Source organism: Mus musculus, chromosome 6 (genome assembly GCF_000001635.26).
Source record: "Mus musculus strain C57BL/6J chromosome 6, GRCm38.p6 C57BL/6J".
Taxonomy (NCBI): domain Eukaryota; kingdom Metazoa; phylum Chordata; class Mammalia; order Rodentia; family Muridae; genus Mus; species Mus musculus.
This window is the reverse complement of record NC_000072.6, coordinates 123,634,907-123,655,515: the sequence shown is the minus strand read 5'-3', so window position 1 is coordinate 123,655,515 and position 20,609 is coordinate 123,634,907. Positions and strand designations below refer to the sequence as shown.

Genomic DNA, 20,609 nt, shown 5'->3' with positions numbered 1-20,609 from the left:
CCTGGCTTTATTTTTCAGATAAAATTATTAAAAGAAGTTCCTAATAAACATAAGGCATCCATAGGACCCAACCCCCAATTGCATCACCCCCCAGCCAAACTGCAACCAACAGCTAGGTTGCCCCCCTCCACAGTGGAATCAATTTCCCCGCATGTTCAGATGAACACTCCTTATCAGCCTACCATTCTTCCTGGCCCTAAGCCGTCTACTGAATTATTGCTTCCCATTTTAAATGTCTCAGCCCTTGCCCTAATAGATAAAAAAACAGGAGGATAGTTCCCCTGATTTTGAGGAGTGTTGGATGTGTTTTTCCACCACCCCTCCCTTCTATGAGGGAATAGCCGGTTCAATAATTTTACCCTTCTTAATGATGCAGAACAAATACAAATTACCCTAACTGAAGTTTCTGGAATTGGAAGTTGTGTTGTGGGGCCTCATATGATCCCGACCTTCTAACTTCAAAATATATGCAGTGATACCATTGTGGTAAATAATACCTATAAATATCTATTGGCACCTAATAATACGTTTTTAGCATGCTCCTCAGGCTTAACCCGACATTTAGTCAATGAAGATTTTATAAAGAGAAAAGATTATTGTGTTTTGGTCCCATTGTTTCCCAGTCTTTGAGTTCATGATTCAGATGATTTGTTAGGGTTTTGGGAAAGGGGCACAGAATTGCCCCGCAGGAGCAAAAGAGAGCCTGTCACTGTGGTGACCCTCATGGTCCTCTTAGGATTGGGGGCTACAGGGACAGGCACTGGCATTGCTTCCGTATTTACTTCCCAGCAAAGTGTGCAGCGCTATCATAAGCTTAAAGCAGCTATTAGTCAAGATGTAGAAGATTTAAGAGAAGGTATAGATCAGGTAACAGATTCTTTGGCATCTCTTTCTGAAGTAGTGTTACAAAAGAGAAGGGGATTAGAATTACTCTTTTTACAGCATGGAGGATTGTGTGCAGCTCTCATAGAAAAGTATTGTGTATATGTGGACAAGACAGGATTAGTGAAAGATAGCCTTGCCAAGGTAAAGGCTAGCCTTGAAAAAAGAAAATGAGAAGGAGAACAACAAGAGTCTTGGTATCAGAATTGGTTCTCCACCTCACCCTGGCTATCCACCTTATTGCCTTCCATTTGGGACCCCTTGTGGGATTCCTACTATTAATTTCTTTTGGTCCTTGGGCTTTTCAACGATTAACTCATCTTGTTAAATCACAGATAGCTTCTGCTGTTTCCGACAAATCTGTTTCAGTTCATTATCATGGTCTGGACACCGAGACCGACAAAGAAGAACCTCCAGCTGTGACCACATCATGTGAGCCCTCACCTTGGGGAGAAGGCTCAACTTCCATAACCTCTTAAAATAATTCGAGCTGACCTTAAAACCCCTCTCCCCTTAATTTGGCCCTAAGGTGTTCCACCTCGAGACCACATCAGCTCTAGGGTTAATTAGGATTCGTTTAGGAGCTGCATTGGACTCAGAACTGTGCATACTGGACTGTAATAACTCGAACCCAGTAAGGGCACCAGCATGGGTACAGGCTAAGCACTGCAAGGGAAGGTCCAATTCGACCATTTCTGAGTTCCCTGAGAGACATACCCATTTGGATGCAGGTTGGTATTAGCTCCAGTCACAACTGAAGGATCTTTTTAGGGCTCTGCCTCCCCTCCCCAAAAGATACCAAGAGCAACAAGTGTGGGTCATGACCGCACCCACTGGAGGAAACGGGTCAATGCTCCCTCAGCCGTGGGTTCTGATGTTTACAAGTAGAATTGGTTTCTGATACTTATGGTATTAGGCTTGTCTCTCCCCATCTGGTTATCTCTGGTGTTAACTGGCCTTGCTGTCTCTGCCTATAGCTGGTCACTCCAGCAAGCCTGTGATGCTGTGACCCTAGATGTGTAAGAACTCCTTTGGATCAAGATAACCCTGGGTGTTGGCTGAGGAGTTGGGAATGTAGAAAACAGGCTCTTATCCTGGGTGCAGGTGAAAACAAAAAGGAACACTCTGGGTGGGCTGGTGTTCCTGTGTTCCCTGGGTCCTTGGGTGTCACAGTTAGACCAGGTATTGGCCAGGGTGTTGGGGCCTCAACTGTGGTCCTGGATGTGTCAGAAGCTTTGGGGATCATGTTGTCTCTGGGTGTGGGCTTAGTGGGCTGGGATCCAGAGCACAGTCTAGACTCCCATGCCCATGTATTTGTAGTAACTTTTGAATGTTTAGAAAACCTAAAATAAAAATATGATATAAAGAAAAAAAAAAAAGGCCAGACACTGGCACACACTTGTAATCCCAGCACTTGGGAGGCAGAGGCATGCAGATTTCTGAGTTAAAGTCCAGCCGATTATACCGGATGAATTCCAGGAAAGCCAAGGCTCTACAGAGAAACCCTGTTTCAATAAATAAATAAATAAAACAAACAAACAAGCAAATAAACAAAAGGTACTAGAAGGAAAACTCCAACCCAATGACATGAAAGAAACTATAGGAAATAAATGAATACACACCAATAAAGCCAAAAGAAGGAGTGCACACACATGCATGCACCCATACACTAACATATACACCAGCAACATCAATCCAATGATTAATAATCATTACTCATTAATATCGTTCAACATCAATAGACTCATTTTCTCAATAAAGAGACAAAACTTACAGAATGGATATGAAAACAGAGCCCATCATTTTGCAACATACAAAAACCATATCTCAGCATCGAAATATTTTTTTCAAGTAAAGGTCTGAGAAGAGATTTTGCAAGGAAATGGACATAAGAAGCAAACAGGTTTAATTGGCCTAATATTGAACAGAATAGACTTCCAAACAAAATTAATCAAAATTGATGTGTAAGGTCACTTCATATTCCTCAAAGGAAAAATCCACAAAGATAAAGTGTACATTCTGAAAATCTATGCCCCAAATGCAGAACACACACATTCGTAAAGGAAACATTACTAAAGCTTAGTCCACAATCCACCCTCAAAATTATTAGTTAGAGACTTCAACTCCCCACTGTCACCAATGGAAATGTCATCCAGACAGAAACTAAACAGAGGAATGATGATGCTGACAGGTGTTATGACTCAGATGGAGCTTAGGTATATCTCCATAATATTTTATGCAAATGCAAAAATATACTTGTTTCTCACGACATTATGGAACCTTCTTCAAAATTGAGAAGTCATAAAATTTTCAGAAAAGATGCAAGAAAGTTGAAATATAATAGATCTACCTCAGGACCCAAATACAATTCCTAGGCATATATCCAAACGATGCTCCACCATACCACAAGAATACTTTCTCAACTATGTTCATAGCAGCTTTATTCATGATAGTCAAAAATTGGAAACAACCAAAATATCCCTCAGCTGAGGAATGGATAAAGAAAATATGGTATATTTACACAATAAAATATTACTCACCTGGTAAAAACATGGACATGATATTTAACAGTAAATTGATGGAACTAGAAAATATCACCCTGTGTGAGGTTACCGAGTCCCAGAAAGAGAAAGGTGGTATGTAATCACTTAAATGTACTTATTAGCCATAAAGAAAAGAATAACCATGCTACTATTCCACAGACCCACAGAAATAAGCTGAGGATAAGGTGTGATTTCCCTCATTTTCTGAGCAACGAAAGCCTCTGTGCACATGCTTCCTGACAAATTCTTACCTTCTTAAGGGCTTTGATGTTGTGTGTTTTCCACGTGAATGGATTTAATGTGATTTGAAAAATCAAATGACATATTTCTTTGTGTATCTTAATTTTGTATTCCAAATTTGTATTTTCTCACATCAAAATATGTTAATAGCTAGGCTTGGTGATGCATGGCTATAATCTCCACTGATAAGAAAATTTAAACATGAGTGTCACAATGGCAAAAACTACCTTGGCAGCCTAGTCCTTAACTTTTATAGATTTAAAAGAGGTAAGTTTGTGGCACTGTGGTAGAGTATTGCTTTGCAGACACCATGCTCTAAGTTCAGTCTCCTAAGGTGCTGGCACCAAAAGTGAGTGAGTGAATGAATGAATGAATGAATGAGGACGTAAAAAAAAAAAAAGAGGAAAAGGGTAAACATATTGGACCTCATGCACAATAGACATTTTTCAAAGCTAGTAGTATTCCTTCCTTTACTGTTCCTGATGTCATTACATTTGAAATCATGCCAGTGCTTAACAAAACTATGTGTGAATTAAAAATTTATACCCATTTTTACATAATATATGTATTTCAAAACATTTTACTCATAATTATACACAATGTAAGTTGTTAAAAATACACGAGTTGAAAAATATAGCCTATAAAGTCTTCAAACGCAAGGCTTTGACTTGGTCTTACAGAAATAGTGTAAAATGACATTGATGTTAAATTATTAAGAGTGTAGCCCTTCCCCTCACAATCATGGAGTCCTTTGATGTCTCCTTCATATGACTCTTGATGACTGAATAGTGCCTCTATGGGTTAGTCTCTCTTTACTTTGAGACCTTGAAAACTCTCAGCTCACATAGTGTACATACTCCACAGGTGTTTTAGAGGACTCCACACTTTATTTTTAATTGTATGTTTTCTTGCTGAGAATCAGGATTCCCTGGTGCCAAGTGATTCCTGAGCCCTTGGAGACTCATAGTGATTCTGTGGAGGGCACACAATCTAGGGCTAAGTGGGTGCAAAGGAGATTATACTCGCAGGAACTGAGGGAGTGTTTGGATGCTGGTGGGCCTGTATCAGGACCAAACAATGCTTTATAACCTCGATTTACATCGACCAGACAGCCATATGTTTTGTCAGTTTGTTAATGTGCTATCAGGATTAATTACTCCAAGATTCTCAATTGAACAGATTTCTGTGTTTTATCAATTATTTATCAATGTTAGCATGAAATTACTCATTGCTTTCTCTCTCTGGATTGTGCTCATTGTACTCCAGGAACAAATTTCTTGTTACTTTTTAAGTATTTCTGCTTCTCCTGGCTACTATCAAGATGGGGATTTTGTGATTGGAGGATTCTTCTCCCTTAAATTGTCAGGTAGACACAGCAAAAATAAATTTACTTCTGGAAATGAATACAATATACCAGAATATGTTTACATGTAAGTTTTTTGGCTTCTTTTATTAAAAAATATTGCTACAGTATTTAATATATATTTTAATATATATATATATATATATACATATATATATATATATACATATATATATATGGATCAAACCCTCCTCTACCGCTACACTTCCACTGTCCAGTGTCTTCTCTCTCTCAAATTCATTCTCTGTTTCTTTGTCTGTCTCTCTTTCTCACCTTCATGGATTCTGTCTCACTCTCACTTTTTACTCTGTGGAGTTTATTTAGGCATGCCAGTACAACAGGAGTATAGGGCATCATCTAGAGTCTATGCAAACTAAAGCTCCTAGAAGGAAACTTACTCTTTGTTTCCCAGTAGTCGCCAAATGTCACTAGCTACTCAGCTATGCCGGGCTCTCTGTGTGTCTCTCCCCTACTAACTCTGAATGCTTTTAAATATGTGAGAAGATGTTGAAAGCACTTTGCAGTTGGGAACAATTTTCCTTTGTAGTTATTTAGTACATTGTAGCGAGAACACTTTATTTTTCCGATTTAAATTTGCTTGAGACTATTTTTTAAATTACTATGGTTGATTAAGCACTGTTATTTCTCGAGGTTTATCATATTTTCGAAGACCATGTGAAAAACTGTTTCAGTGTTGGCTATTTCAACGTTTTAATTTCTTATTTTATTTCTTCCATTTATTTCTTCAATTTTTATTTCTCAGACACAAATTTCACAGTAAAAAGTTAAATTTGTACATTTCAAAGCATGAGATGGTTCAAAACTTTAACCCCAGAACTTGAGAAACAGAGGCAGGTAGATTTCTATGAGTCTGTGGTTAACATAGTCTACATAGTGAGTTTCAGTCCAGCCTGGGCTGAATAGTGAGACTCTGTCTCAAGAAATTCAAAACCAAAAATTGTGAAATTGATAATAAGTTGTACTATGAATCTTCATTTTTAAGATGAATTCATTCATTTAAGATAAATACATTTTTAATATAGAATATCCTGTTTATTTCTTTGATTGTTGTGTATTAAGATTGTTAAAAATAAAAATCCAAAATTGAGGGGGAGCATGAGAGGGACTCCAGGGAGAAAGTAGAGGGAAGTAACTGATGTAATTATGTTTTATTAAAAACTAATATTAAAAAGAACACAAAATCATCCTTCCAATTTTTCCTCCTAGTGATTTCACCAAACACTATCAGCACATATTGGCTATGGTTTTTGCTATAGAAAAAATCAACAAGGACCCAAATATTCTGTTCAATATGTCCCTGGGATTCCATGTCTTCAATGCTGACTTTACGGAGATGAAGGCCATGAAAAGTTCTATGGTTTTGCTCTCAGGAGAGAGCCCCCCAATTCCTAACTACAGCTGCAGGCCTGAGAAGACTGATAAGCTGGTTGCAGTGATAGGAGGCATTTCAACAGGAATATCAACTCAGATCTCCCGAGTTCTAAGTCTCTACAATGTCCCACAGGTACACATATAATAATCATTCCTTAGGTTAAACATAGTAACATAGTAAAAAATGCTAGTTATTTCAGCTATTGTTTATTGATGAGGTTTGGAACTAATTAAAATTTACTATTTGTTCATCATTTTAACTCTAGTGTATAGGTTATTCATAAGATTAAATCATGCTAGTATAACAAATTTAATTTGAAAACCTTTAATTTTGAAAAACTATACATAAAGTAATGACAACCTGTATTAAATCTACTTCAAGAAAATGTCCTTTGCCTTGTGCGACTGTTAATACTGACTTTCTTTTGTAATCAGTTTTAGAGCATCACCAAGCGTGAGGACTATAATAATTCTACTAATGTATCTCCAGTATAACAACCATGGACATTTTCCTGATTCTTTCACTGTGGTAACAGCTCATATTGCCAACATAACATTTCCCTTTCCAAAGAACCATGAGTCAGACTTACTCTGGCTCCTTGTTGGCAGTGTTTGTAAGTTTTCTATTTTGATATGAATGTTTCAATTTTTGTCTTTAAAATTCTTTCTGTTGATCAGTAATGACCTCTTATAAACAATGCCAGAGTAGTAGCAAGTTTTACTCAAATGTACCTTGTTTAGTAAAAAACTTGAGAAGGACTTTAGAAATATTGGTTTGTCAATAACTGTTATCTGGTACTTTCCATTTTTGGCAATATTCATGAAGTAATTCAAAAGCTTTGTTCAGTGAATTGACCTGCAAGTTTACGTTTAATTTTTTTCCTATTTGTTTACTTTTAAGACTGGTTCTCTGTTGTGTCTGGCCAGCAGATCACAACCTGGGTTCTAGTCTGGAAAGGCATTTTGAAAACCTGGAAGAGAAGAGGGGCTAGGTGGCGAGAGAAAGAAATGTAGCTAAGACAGTCATTCTGATCAAAGCTCAATTTTTACTGTTGCAACACTCAGTTATGAAGGAAGGGGGAGGGGACCCGAATCCCGACAAATAATCTCAGAATCCAGTAGTAGGGTGAGCACGTGGTGGCACCAACAGCAAAGCGGCATGATCCAGCAGTGGGCGTGGCAGAACGAATGAGCAGGAAGCTCCACCCCTGAGCAAGCAGGTTTCAGGCTAGGGGAGGGGAGACTACATTTCCCCCCTTTTGTTAACAAAAATTAAAAAAAAAAAAAAGAAAAAGCTGGCCTGAGGAAAAAAATTTATCTATGCTCAATAGCTCTGCCTGAATTCTAGGGCTAAGGATAAAACCTGTCTCTGTGGGATTCCCTAACTTTTCTTATGGTAAACTGTATCTGGCTGAGACTGTCCTTTCTATCCTAGTAAACAACTAACTGAAAAGCCTGGAGCTGCAGGCTCTGACTTTATAATGCTAATTAGTACTGAATAGGTAGCTTCCTAGTTGAATTTTAAGTAGAGTGTTGGAACCCTGGCTAAGTTTGACTGAACAAATGTGAAATACACTTTATTAAGAATAACACTGAGTTGATATTCCTCCATATTTTTGGATGACAGGCAGGAAACAGAGAGAAGGTGTATGACCGGCTCCGTAGTACAAGGCCAATTGGCTTTTTATTTTGGGGTGGGAGGCAGTGAAGACAGTACGGTCTCCAATCTCTCTCCCCCCTATTAATTAAGTTAAATAAGGCAACGCTTAACTGAGGTGATCAAAAGATTTTCTCATCCATAAATGAGTGGGCTTTTAACCTTGGCTTGGGTGGACATTGACCGGATTCCTTCCGTGAGTGCTGTCACGACCCACACCTGTGGCTCTTGGTATCTTTTGGGGAGGGGAGGCAGAGCCGTAGATATTTTTGGTTTTTAGCCAAAATTAGATACCAACCTCTTTTTTAAACTGGGTATAACCCACAGGAAACTCAGAAATGGTCAAGCTGGACTTTCCCCTGCAGTAGTTCTCTGCACCAAGCGATACCCATATTGAATTCGTACGATCATGAACCAGTATGCACAGTTCTGAGTACTGTGCAGCTCCTAAAGGAGAATTATCAACCTCAGATTTAGCAAGGCCTAGGCAAGAATTATGTCATTAGTAACACCATGACTTGTGGCTAAAATAGGAGCTGGAAGTCGTTCCTCCTCATCCCTATATTTCCCACAGCCTGGGGAACTAAGGACACCTTGCAGAAACAGCAAGGGTGAAAAGCCAGAGGCCAGCTAAGGGACTAGGCCTGTCTATCAAAATAAAAAAAAATCTCTATTAATATTTGAAATTTCTACTTTTCTAGTCCTCTAGGAAAACCTAAATTTTAACTCGGATTGAAAGCCACGTTCTGGAATGTCCTTGGAATGGAGATAACAGCTGCCACCTGTGTGCTCTAGGGGGGGCGGGGATTGCACATCCAATGGTCTGGCTGGAGAATGTTGATTAACCTCCTTGAAAGACAAAAATCTTAGAGAGTGAAGGGTAACATCACAAAGCTTCTTTTGGGGAAGTTCAGGTACTTTATTCAGTTGCAAATTGTAAAGCTAAGGCTAGTCTCCGGCCTCCTGTTGAGGAGCTGGCCCAGAGAGTAGCAGGAAAACAGCTTTTCTGGGAGCTTTTGTTCCCAGCTGAATTTTAAGCACAAGAGGAATTTTAGTCTTCAGAATGATACTTACGAGAAGAGTCAGAATCTGTGTTCATCTAACGAATTAATCTTTCTGGCAGCCACCGTGCTCCATCTTCATCTCCTGAAAAAATACAAACCGAGCCCCTTCCCCAGATTAGAACCAGATCTGCACCCTTCTATTCGCTAGTCAGGGGGTCCTTCCGTTTTACCAATGCATAAGAATTAGAAGTAACTAGATGCCAGTGGCAATCCACTGCAGACTGACCTTTAATATCAGTTTGCAAAATATTTAGAACAAATAAGGTTAAGGCAAGATGAGCCTTTGGTGACCTTGGGGGATGTGCTCTGAATTAACTTTGTTAAGTAATTTAGAATATAGGAGTCTCTAACATTGGACTGAATATTAAACCAGTCTAAGATTGAGTTAGAATGACTGGTCACACTGAAGAAAAGATAAAAATCATTATGACTCTATTAAATGACTAATTTTACTAAGTCAGAATATACAGTCTCTGATGAACTATTGCCATAAAGTTAAAAGGCTAGAAGCTAGTCTAAACTGGAAAAATGACAAGCAAAGATGGATCTAAAACTTGAATTTAATTTAGTTTTTTAGTCAATTCAATCAGGACACTGAGTCAACTTACCTGCCAGCTCGTCACACGAATTAATATGTTTCTGAAGCATTCTGTGGAGAAAACCTGTTTTTCCCTTTCCCAATAAGGTAGCTGTTTTAGGATCAATCTATAAGCCAATAAGTAGATCCCTTTAAGATACTATAAAGCATTTATTAAATTCTTTGACATTTAAATTTTAAATTTTGAAAATAAAGGTAAGATTTAAATAGTGTGCATGGGAATGCACTAAATAGTATGTACGGGGATACAATTTCTCTCTTTTTTGTCTTTTAAGAAGTTAAAGTTTTAAAATTTCACAATACCGAACCTTTTGAATTAATAACTTGTTGACAAAATATTTTAAATACTTGGCTGTAAAGGGGCAGTGACTAATCACACTATCAATCATTTTTCTTAAGGAGTGGTTGTAACTAGAAGGCTTGCAAAGTTATTAAGAGTCCCATGTGCATAATTTATTTATTAACTAGAAATATGCATAAGCAATTTTAAATTTGAGAATTAATAGTATCTGAGGGATGAACAATTTAAACACTTGTGAGCTCAGAGATATGGCATTGACTACTAATATACAAATTAAGGTTTGATTGTTCAGCATTTTAAAGCAACATCTACAGCACACAACTAGATTATTTGTGCTGGAACAGGGGAAACTGTGTGTCTTAAGACTCTGCCCCACAGCAGCTAGTTGGGCCCACGTGGGCCAACAATCGGCTGGGAAGATGAGAAAAATTACTTTACAATAATATTTTTTTCTGGCCAAAGAATTGTCTTGGGCACAACTAATATTTAATTACCAATGAATATAATTAATAACAATTATAAAAGCTTTCTTTATTTTTTGTAAAGCCTTTTGTAGTAAACTAAAAACTAAGTAATAAAAGTATATTGTCTCTGAATCCTTTGGGTGAGAGCAAGGACTTAAGGTAAACTTCCTTTGAGAAGCATTAGTTAATACTTTTCACTTAGGAAACAATATACACTGAAAGATTAAAACTCTTGGCTTCTTGTATAGAAGCAGAAACAATAAAAATTTTTCTTACATAAGGTAAAGTTACCATACCTAGAGGCAAATTTTCTAGTGATTACAGTTCACTAGAAGCAAAACTCTTAGAATTTAAGCATTATTTTAAACATCTGAATAGATCTGCAACACTGTTAAAAAGAAATTCTCTTGAAAACAGGGAATGAGTTTTTCAGGCACTGTTTGCAAAACACAAGAAGCCCACAAGCCGCTCTGTGGCTGCCCAGAGCCCTGTATTGACTCAAACGTAAAATACTTTTTTTTAAATCTGAGCATCCTGGCCCTCCTGTAATAAGGACCGATTTTAGAGAAACAATATAACTGTCTATGCCTCTAAATTTTGATACTCTTTCTTAAGATGACTTACAGTTAAAACGTTCTTCACAACTTTAGTGTTGTGAAAAAATCCCGTACTGCAGTTTCCTGCCAGGCAGCAACTATAGCCAAACTGTTTGTCTAATCTATTCATAAAGACAAACATAACTAGATAACTCTGTCACAGTTTTGTATGAAGTAAGCTGGATGAGCGCTCTCATAAGATGATTACTCTTGTAATTATCTTAATTACAGTATACAGGTGAATTAAAGATCTTATATTTGAAATTAAACTGCAAGCTGCAGTCAATGGAACAATGGCAGTTTTAACCATAATTTTTAAGTTTCTTATGCAAGGTTAGGATAATACCTACAACCTTGGGAAAGCAAAACCCAAGTTTAAAACAATTTATTATCTTTAAAATCAATATTAGAAGCATTACAATCATATTACGAAGTTTGGATGTCAATTAATACCTACGAACACCTATTAAAGCAAGTTTTACTGCTTTAATAAAGAGGCATTGTTTTAGATCTTACCTTAAATTTTACTATTTAGGATAGGAACCACATTAATTATTACCTAAACTAGAAATATCTTTAGAGACCCAGCCTCTTGGCCTGCTTTATGCCACGTGTCGCAAGGACTCTGAACTTGAGTTATCAAATTTAACACTAACCATCTGTAGCAATGTAACAATTATTAATCTTAACCAACAACTTATGAGCTGAATGTGAAAATATGCAGAGCACATTTTCAATAAAAAAGAACCAAATGAAGCAGTTACATTTAGACCAATCAGAGAATATTAATTTTTTGTAGCTACAATCATAGAATAAAAAGCACTTTACCATTGTCAATCACATTAGTCACAAACCATTTATCAGCATTTTTACCCCGAAACTAAGAGGCTGTGCACTCGCCCTTATTTCCTAAAATGAACAGTTTTTTCCAGCAGGGGCCCTCCTGCCACGTGTCTGATTCCTGGCTGAAACACGTGGCAGCTCTAGGCTTTGCAGATAAAGTTTTTTTATACCATCTTTATTATCCAACATAAAACATAGAACATTCATTCATACAGACTGGACACGAACATACATGAATTGAACACGAGAACAGATTGGTGCACCAGACATTAGAGGAGACACAAAAGGGAACAGAGTACTCCTGCTATAAGGCCCAGAGAGAAATTTCTCTCTGCTTTTTGGGACATTTTCCTCCCTCATGATGCAGTTTTTATTAACTGCGGCAATTCGCCTGTTCCTTTTAATAAACCCTTTCTTTTCTCATGCCTAATATAGCTTCGGAGAGCCACGGCCTACTGCCTGTTACCCAGCTCCTCACTGCTGAACCTAAGTGAACCAGCGCTCGGGTTTAACACTGTTTCAGCTAAGCCCATACCTTCTCCGCTATGAATTTCCTTTATCCTTTAATTATTTTATGGAGCTCCGAACCAGTAGTGTCTCTTCCAAAAATCCTTTGCAGTTTCTCAGCGCCTCGTTGGTTCGCCAATTGTTGTGTCCAGCCAGGGGATCACAACCTGGGTTCTAGTCTGGAAAGGCATTTTGGAAATCTGGAAGAGAAGAGGGGCTAGGTGGTGAGAGAAAGAAATGTAGCTAAGACAGTCATTCTGATCAAAACTCAATTTTTACTGTTGCAACACTCAGTTATGAAGGAAGGGGGAGGGGACCCGATTCCTGCCGAATAATCTCGGAATCCAGTAGTAAGGTGAGCACGTGGTGGCACCAACAGCAAAGCAGCACGGTCCAGCAGTGGGCGTGGCAGAATGAATGAGAAGGAAGCTCCACCCCTGAGCAAGCAGGTTTCAGGCTGGGGGAAGGGAGACTACAGTTCTCACCATGCAGTCTCGATTGTTTTGAATTTCCAATGTGGCCCAAGATAGCCTTAGAGAAGTCATTCCACCTTTGCTTGTCCAGGCCTTGGGAATAAAGGCATGTGCCGCCATGTCTGACCAGATGCATAATTTTATGTGTTTTTATGAATGGATTTTATTTCTTCTTTTAAATATTTGACTTTGGGCATATGCTTGTTACGGCATTTATAATGATTTCACTTATTTATAAGAAATGTGTATATAATTGAACTTGGCTCATTTTTGTCACAGAGCCTCCTACCTGCCCCTCACTGGTTTCCAGACTCTCACCTAACAGCTCTCCATTTGGTTTTCCTGTCATGAGCTGCTTTGAATAGATTTTTTCACAGGGCAGAGAGATAGAAAACCACTCCACTTTAATTTTTTGACATGCATTTAGATATTCAATTTTCCTTGCAATTTGTGGAAGCAATTGTCTTTTCTCCAAAATATGCTTTTGACTTTAGCTCTGTGAGTTTATTTATTGGTCTTCTGTTTAGCTTGTCAAAAGGTTTGTCGTATCCCAACAATAGTCTTCTATGTTACTACAGCTCAGTAGTATAATTTGAGATCTTGTGTTGGAAAACATGTACCAGTACCCTCCCTCTTTAGGATGGCTTTGCCCAGTTGGCCCAGTTGGGTTTTGTGTATGTGTGTGTGTTTCCATATGAACTTTAGAATTGCTTTTGCTACTTTTGTGAAAAGAGTCATAGGAAGTTTGCTGAGAATTACCCTTAATGATATACAATTTTGGCATATTTTGTAATATTAATTTGGCCAATCTGTATGCATCCACATTCATCCCATTTCTACCTTCATCTTCAAAGCCTTTAAAGTCTTCCACCTCCTTGTTTAGGCTTATTTCTTGATGCTTTTTTAAAAAAATTACACATTGTATTATTCCCATTATTTGTATCTCTAAAAATTCATTATTGACCTGTAGAAAGCTACTGGTTTGGATATCTATTCTGTGTTCCCTATTTTGATGAATGTGTATATAAGGTCTGAGAGTTTCATACCTAAAATTCCATGAAGAGCCCATGAGAAAACGTTCCAACATAAACATATCATATAAACAGGAATAATTTACCTTCTTCTTACCCCATTTTTGTGTGTGTGTGTGTGTGTGTGTGTGTGTGTGTGTGTTTACTGTATTGATTTTCATAGAAAAATAAATAACTGGCAATAGTGAATACTCTCTAGTCCCCTTTTTGTAATTTTTCTAGTAAATTTTGAATTTTTCATATTATCCATGTCAGTGTCCCTGTATTCAGTAGTTAAGGAGGGATGATATTTGGGATGTCACACTTCTTTGGGATTTCATGTTTCTGTGGTCTCTGTGTTCAAGTTGGAAGTCTTTTGGCTTGGATATTTCTTTTTATTTTACTTGTATATCTTATTATTTAGCCATGAAATCCATTTATGTAAATATATTTTTAATATTAGAGAGATTGAGAGAGAGAGAGAGAGAGAGGTCGGGCAGAGAGAAGTGAATGGTTATGAACCACCTGACACAGTTGCTGGGAATTGAACTTCGATCCGTAGAGTTATTTTTTTATCAGCAGATGATGCATGGGTTTCATTATGGCCCAATCACATGCACTTTGTTCTCACTGTCTACATCCTAATGCTGCTTACACTCTCCCACCTTGCTGTTCTGCTCCATGAACAAACCTTTTTCAGCTTTTAGATCAGTGTTTTATTACTTTCCCCTGCCTTAGGATTTCCTTTACCATTCTAGTGGTTCCCTTTCTAGCGCTCTCTTTCTCTCTCTCTCTCTCTCTCTCTCTCTCTCTCTCTGTGTGTGTGTGTGTGTGTACATGTATGTGTGTGTGTGCATGTATGTGTGTATAGTAAGTGACACCTGTGTGTATGATGTGTGTCAGGTGTGTGTTACATGCCATTGTTTCCCAGGACTGTGCAGGTATTTATGTCAGCAGATCCATACATGGATACCAGATAGTCTTCCTACATCTCTATCTAAACTGCTGTCTTGAATCAGGGTCTTTCACTTAATGAGAAGCTTGAGATTCTGGGCTGACTAGTCAGCAAGCTCTTAGGATTTACCCATCTATATTTTGCTCTTTGGGGTACAAGCAAAGGCAGGCATCTCTGACTTGCTGTGGAGAGGCTGAGGATTCTAATACAGGCCCTTATGCTTGCAGAGCAAACACTTGCAACCCAGAGTGCCTCCTCCTGATCCTCATGATATACATACATACATACATACATACATACATACATACATGCATGCATATATACATGTATTACATATAATTTTAATTTAGTGTAAAACGTGAATTTATCATGGCATTTTCATGCATGTATAGCATTATAGATACTCTTCAGTCCCTTCAGGCTTTGGCCTATCATACACCACAATTATAGTCTGACTGTGAGGTCAGCTCCTAGTGAGCAAGACAGTAAAATAAATCCTCCATCCATAAAATGCCTGAGCCAAGCCCTGTCCTACCTAACTATTTAGTTTGTTGCAATTGTGAACTTCCATTTCCACACTTGTGACCTGAGACAGACTCATCCAGGCCTGTTCATCTGCCTGCAGACTATGTGAGGTGCTATTACATCCCATTCTCAGCCTCCACAGTAGGTCAGTGTTAGAAGATCTGTTCTCACCTGAGATGGCAGCCTACCATAGCCCTCTCAGTCGTGGAATGTGACAAACTAAATTTCATTTGCTTGGTCAGCTCATCTACCTGCAGGAGCAGCTGTCTTCCTGGGAGCAACATCTGGATTGGAGACCTGAAAGAAGCCTAAGCTTGTCCTGTCAGCAGGACAACAGGTCATTTTACCACAGACTCTTGCCTTATTTTTTGGATGCATTTTTGTCCCAGTTCAAAAACATATTTTTTAAATGTATGGTTTAATCTTCGCAAGACCAAGGGCCTCTCATCCCATTGATGGCCTACTAGGCCACCCTCTGCTACATATGCAATTAGAGATAAGATTATATTTCACAGTACAGGGTAACGCCAGGGGCAGGAAATGAAAGTAGGTGGGTCGGGGAGCAGGGCAGGGGATGGATATAGGGGGCTTTCAGGATAGCATTTAAAATGTAAATGAAGAAAATATCTAACAAAAAATTTGTGGTTTAAGAGTAGTTCACTCAGATTTTGGACTATTTTCGCAAACATAAGTGGAAACTGTTTCATGTCCCTCATGAGCCCATTGATAATGTTTAATAATATAAAAATTGTATCAAGTTGCATCATCTATTTAAAATGCTTACTTTGTGCATTTACTAAGAATTGATACTTCTTTATACTAATGTTTCCTTCCTCAGTGTACTCATGTTTGCTTCATTTTCTGATTTCTTCTTTCCTAATTCTCCTTATTGTCCCTATCTACCCCTCTCTCCCAGTCAATTAACATGCATTGAGTGTCTGTATCCAATCACCATTATTTTGAATTCAATAAGTGAAATGTTTATTAAACATTCTAATTCAGATACCTGGTGAGAAGGCAGTGAATGGAGCCAGGGTGTTTTAGTGGGCATTTGGTTTTAGGGGATTATTGAGGGAATTTGTGTGGAAAAGGATTTCAAGTTCCAATTGGAGCCATGGGACACTGGGATATTCAAATATCACCAGTGTAGAAATACATAGAAGATTCTATAAGGCAGGCCACTAGTGTTGGCTAAACAAAGAAGAAAAAAAAATCCCGAAACTCATTTAGGAGCACTTTTTAAATAAATTCATTGTTTCTTGGCAATAAGTGATGTGAATTTTAATAATTGATCACTTGATTTGGCAAATTAATGATCTAGTTCACGACCAACACCAGAGGAGATAACCTAAAGTAATGTGAATGGCAGTGTAGTCATCTCAATTAAACTTTTCTGGTAAGAAGGACAGCAATGTGATGTGAGGGAGCAGAGGCTACTCTTACATAGAAACTTTACAACATTCATTGAGGTTGATAGTCAGCATTCTATCCTAAGCAAGCTTGTATTAAGCATTAGAGAAAGCCAAAAGCAAAGGATTGTGTAGGGAAATACAGACTTCACTAGTGGGTTTTAAAATGCTTCTTAGATTCTTCTTTACTGGGCAATTAGTTATGGAATTGTGATTTCAAATAAAAAGCTTTTAGTGGTAATGTTTCTTCACTTCCATATAAAAAGGAAGAAAGTTTTGGTATGGAAAGTGTAATATTTGCAAATGCTTTAATTTGACTGGTTCTGTCTGGACTGAGAGAAGGAGATAGACACTCTGTGACCCTGTTTGATACATTTAATAAACGTGAAAAGAAAAAGATACACTTCATGAAAGGACTAAAAATTAATGATGAATCATAGGTAACATTAATTATTTCTTAGCAAAGTTATTTAACTCTTTAATTTCTCCTAGAGTGCATTAAGAGAAGAGGTAAACCAAATCATTTGAGAATAAACCTAATAGTCATGTCTTAAGTAGTAACTTTCTTTCTGTTTAGATCAGCTATGCTCCTTTTGATCAGAGTCTTGGGACCAGTGTCCAGCTCCAGTCTCCTTACCAGTTTACTGTGCACACTGCAGCTCTGTATCAGGGAATTATTCAACTGCTGCTATACTTCACTTGGGTCTGGGTTGGCCTAGTAGTCCCAGATGATATTCGGGGAGAACTCTTCCTTAGGGACATCACAGAGGAGATGATGAACCATGGACTTTGTGTTGCATTTGCAGAAAAGGTTCCAGAAATTCTAGGTGAGAATACAGTAAACAGGAAACGTTTTATGGAAAGATTCTCATTGACACGTGTTATCATTGCATTTGGTGACACATATTCTCTTCTGGCACTTCCTGTTCACACCACTTTCTATACTACTTTTCATAATGTCTGGATCACAACTTCTGATTGGGATATCACATTTTATTTTCAGCAACCTATAAGTTATAAATACTTTGGTGGAGGATTATCATTTTCTGATCGCATGGATCAAATTCTGGGATTCAAAGATTTTCTCAAAAATATTCAACCTAGAAAATACCCTCAAGATATCTTTATTCAGGATGTATGGATAATCTTATTTGAATGTCCATATTTAATTGATCATGAAGCCAGGCAACTAAGTCAATGTGAGCCAAATGGCAGCCTGAGCACACGACCTCTGCATGTTTGGGATATGAATACCTCACCCTATAGCTCAAAAGTCCATGCTGCTGTGTATGCCATTGCCCAGGCACTCCATGAGGAGCTGTCCCTCAGAGTGGAAGGAGGCTCACTGGATAGAAGTGCACTCCGGGCTCCTCTTCCTTGGAAGGTAGCTATAGCTGGTCTTGTGTTTTCCTAGGTTGTTGCAACATGACTTTTAAGTTCTGTATTTTATTTCATGAACTTTCATAGTTCCTTTCTAATTAGTGATATAATTCAGGAAAAACACATTATAGTGTTTAAAGTTGAACTAACATTTCTGTCAGAAAACAATATAAGCATGGTGCTGAAAAACAATTGTCTTTCTAAATTAAGCACATTCAAATTATAATTTTCAGGCCCTTACATTGTCATGTCTTTTTATTATTGCTTTTATTGTTTTGTGAAGAAACTATACAATACAACTCAAATGCTTTGGACAAGTATAAATCTGAGATATTTATTTTAAGGTATTTTAGGCACATTTGATGCCAACAGTTTGTTTTATTTTGATAAACAAATCCTAGAAAGAACACATAGCTCTGTTAGGGCACACATTTTCATCTATGACTATTCTCCAGTGTGTGTGAATTCATGAGTTTGAAGCCAGTCTTTACTGTATAGTCAGAACTCATCTTTAAAATCAGATCCCAATCCCATCTGAAACAAAAAAAGGTTTCTCTAAAATGAGTATGGATTGAATGGAGGGGCATTAATCACAACATATCAACTTTTCAAATGTTTCCCTCCTGTGCCGCTGCTTATCTTTTCAAACCTACTGAGTTTCTAACAACATACCAGGGTTCCTTCCTCTAAATCCTTGTCAACACTTTATTTTTTGAGATTGTTTAAATTTGCTCTTTGCTTGCTACTTTCAAAACTAATGAATGGTGGATATTTCCTAAGTTTGCCCCATTGCATTCCCTACTCCTCCATCCCCTGTTGGAGACTTTTTCCTAAGCAGCACTCTCTCATTCTAATGACTTCTTTGTGTAGGTAGGATCCTCTGAATTTAATTAGAGTTTTTAACACAGGAATGGGGGTTATTGCTGGACTAAGGGATAATTATCCCTTTAGATCACATAAATCTTTTGTGTGTTTTGAATTTTGACATCAGGCATGCTAACACATACAAAGTGGTATAGCTCATGGTGAGCTGCATTCCCCTTTCTTAGATCAGTGATGGTAAACATCTTTCCATATACTTTATGGCCACAGGTATCTCTTTCTTGATAAAACAATCTAACTGACATTTTTTTTCTTATTTTTACTTTTTGACTAAGTCATTTCATTAATTACCTATAAATTGGGGTGATAACCGTTCATTAGGTGTCTTGCGTGCAAATATCTTCTTCCACTCCATGAATTGTTTTTTTTACACTGTTGGTTGTTTTCTTTGTTGTATAGATGCTTTCTTGATAGGAAATTTTATCTTAGCTTTCATTGACTGTTTCTATATCCTGTTTGAAAAAAATGATCATCAAGTTCAAGGCCATCGTAGGACTTCCCTCTCTGCTTTACTATAGGAGTTTTTTGTTCTGAGGTTTTGCTGTGTTTTTATATTATTTGCTGTATGAAACAGCCAAAAATTCAACTGCAGTTTCTCACCCTGTTTTCACACCAGCCTTTGGACAAGTGACATCATTTCATCCTTTGCATGTTATTGGTGTTTTGTGTGTTCGGTTGGTTTCTGGATTTCTGTTCAGCTCCTCTGTGATATGTGTACATTATATGCCATGCTCATACTGTTGCAATTTTATAAAACCATTTGAAATTGGAAATTCAATGCTTTAAATTTTTTCTTCTTCAAGTTTGTAAAAGGCATGTCCCGTGAGGAATTTAGGCCTTGAGAAAAACATTCAGATTATGCATAACTGTACACATACTTGAACACACACAGACGAAGACAAAAGTGTGTGAGCGCGCGCGCGCGCGCGCGCGCACACACACACACACACACACACACACACTCACACACACACACACTCACACACACACACACACGTACATAAAAATGGAAGACTTGGGAGTAAAGGCCTCATCTGCCCTAATCGGTGAAACGTTTTGTATAATGAACTATTTAAAACAGCATTAACTCTTCTAATCCTTGATACTATTTCCTTTGTATATCTTTTCAATCTTTTTTATCAGTGTCTTACAGGTTTTACCATAGGGATATTTTACTTACTTGGTTAAATATTTTTCTAATTAGAAAAAGTATTAGGAATATTACTTTATTGTTTCTATTGCCATATATTTATTTACATGATGTTGGGTTTCATGAGGATAATTACATACAAGTGTATATATAAATACTCATTTGACTATGCTTCCCCTCAATTCCCTCACTCCACTTTCTATTCCCTGCAGAGGTGTAGTAGTTTGAACCAGAAATGTCCCCCACAGGCTGTGGATTTGAACAATATGTTCTCAAGGCATTTTTCTAGGGAAATTTGGATGATGGAGAGTTCCTGCAGTATACATCAATGCAGAAGTGTTTTGGCATTTATTTATCTTCATCTTACTTCAGGGC

At 37.7% G+C, this 20,609-nt stretch overlaps 1 protein-coding gene across 1 annotated transcript in view; it reads left to right on the top strand.

Moving 5' to 3' along the window:
• The first annotated feature begins 4,880 nt into the window (after positions 1 to 4,880).
• Vmn2r22 (vomeronasal 2, receptor 22) overlaps positions 4,881 to 20,609 on the top strand; it is a 40,878-nt gene continuing 25,149 nt past the window's right edge. The window contains exons 1-3 of the mRNA NM_001104637.1: positions 4,881 to 5,095; positions 6,256 to 6,553; positions 17,400 to 18,206. Of these exons, the coding sequence (NP_001098107.1) occupies positions 4,881 to 5,095; positions 6,256 to 6,553; positions 17,400 to 18,206 (1,320 nt within the window). The remainder of the gene's footprint in view (positions 5,096 to 6,255; positions 6,554 to 17,399; positions 18,207 to 20,609) is intronic.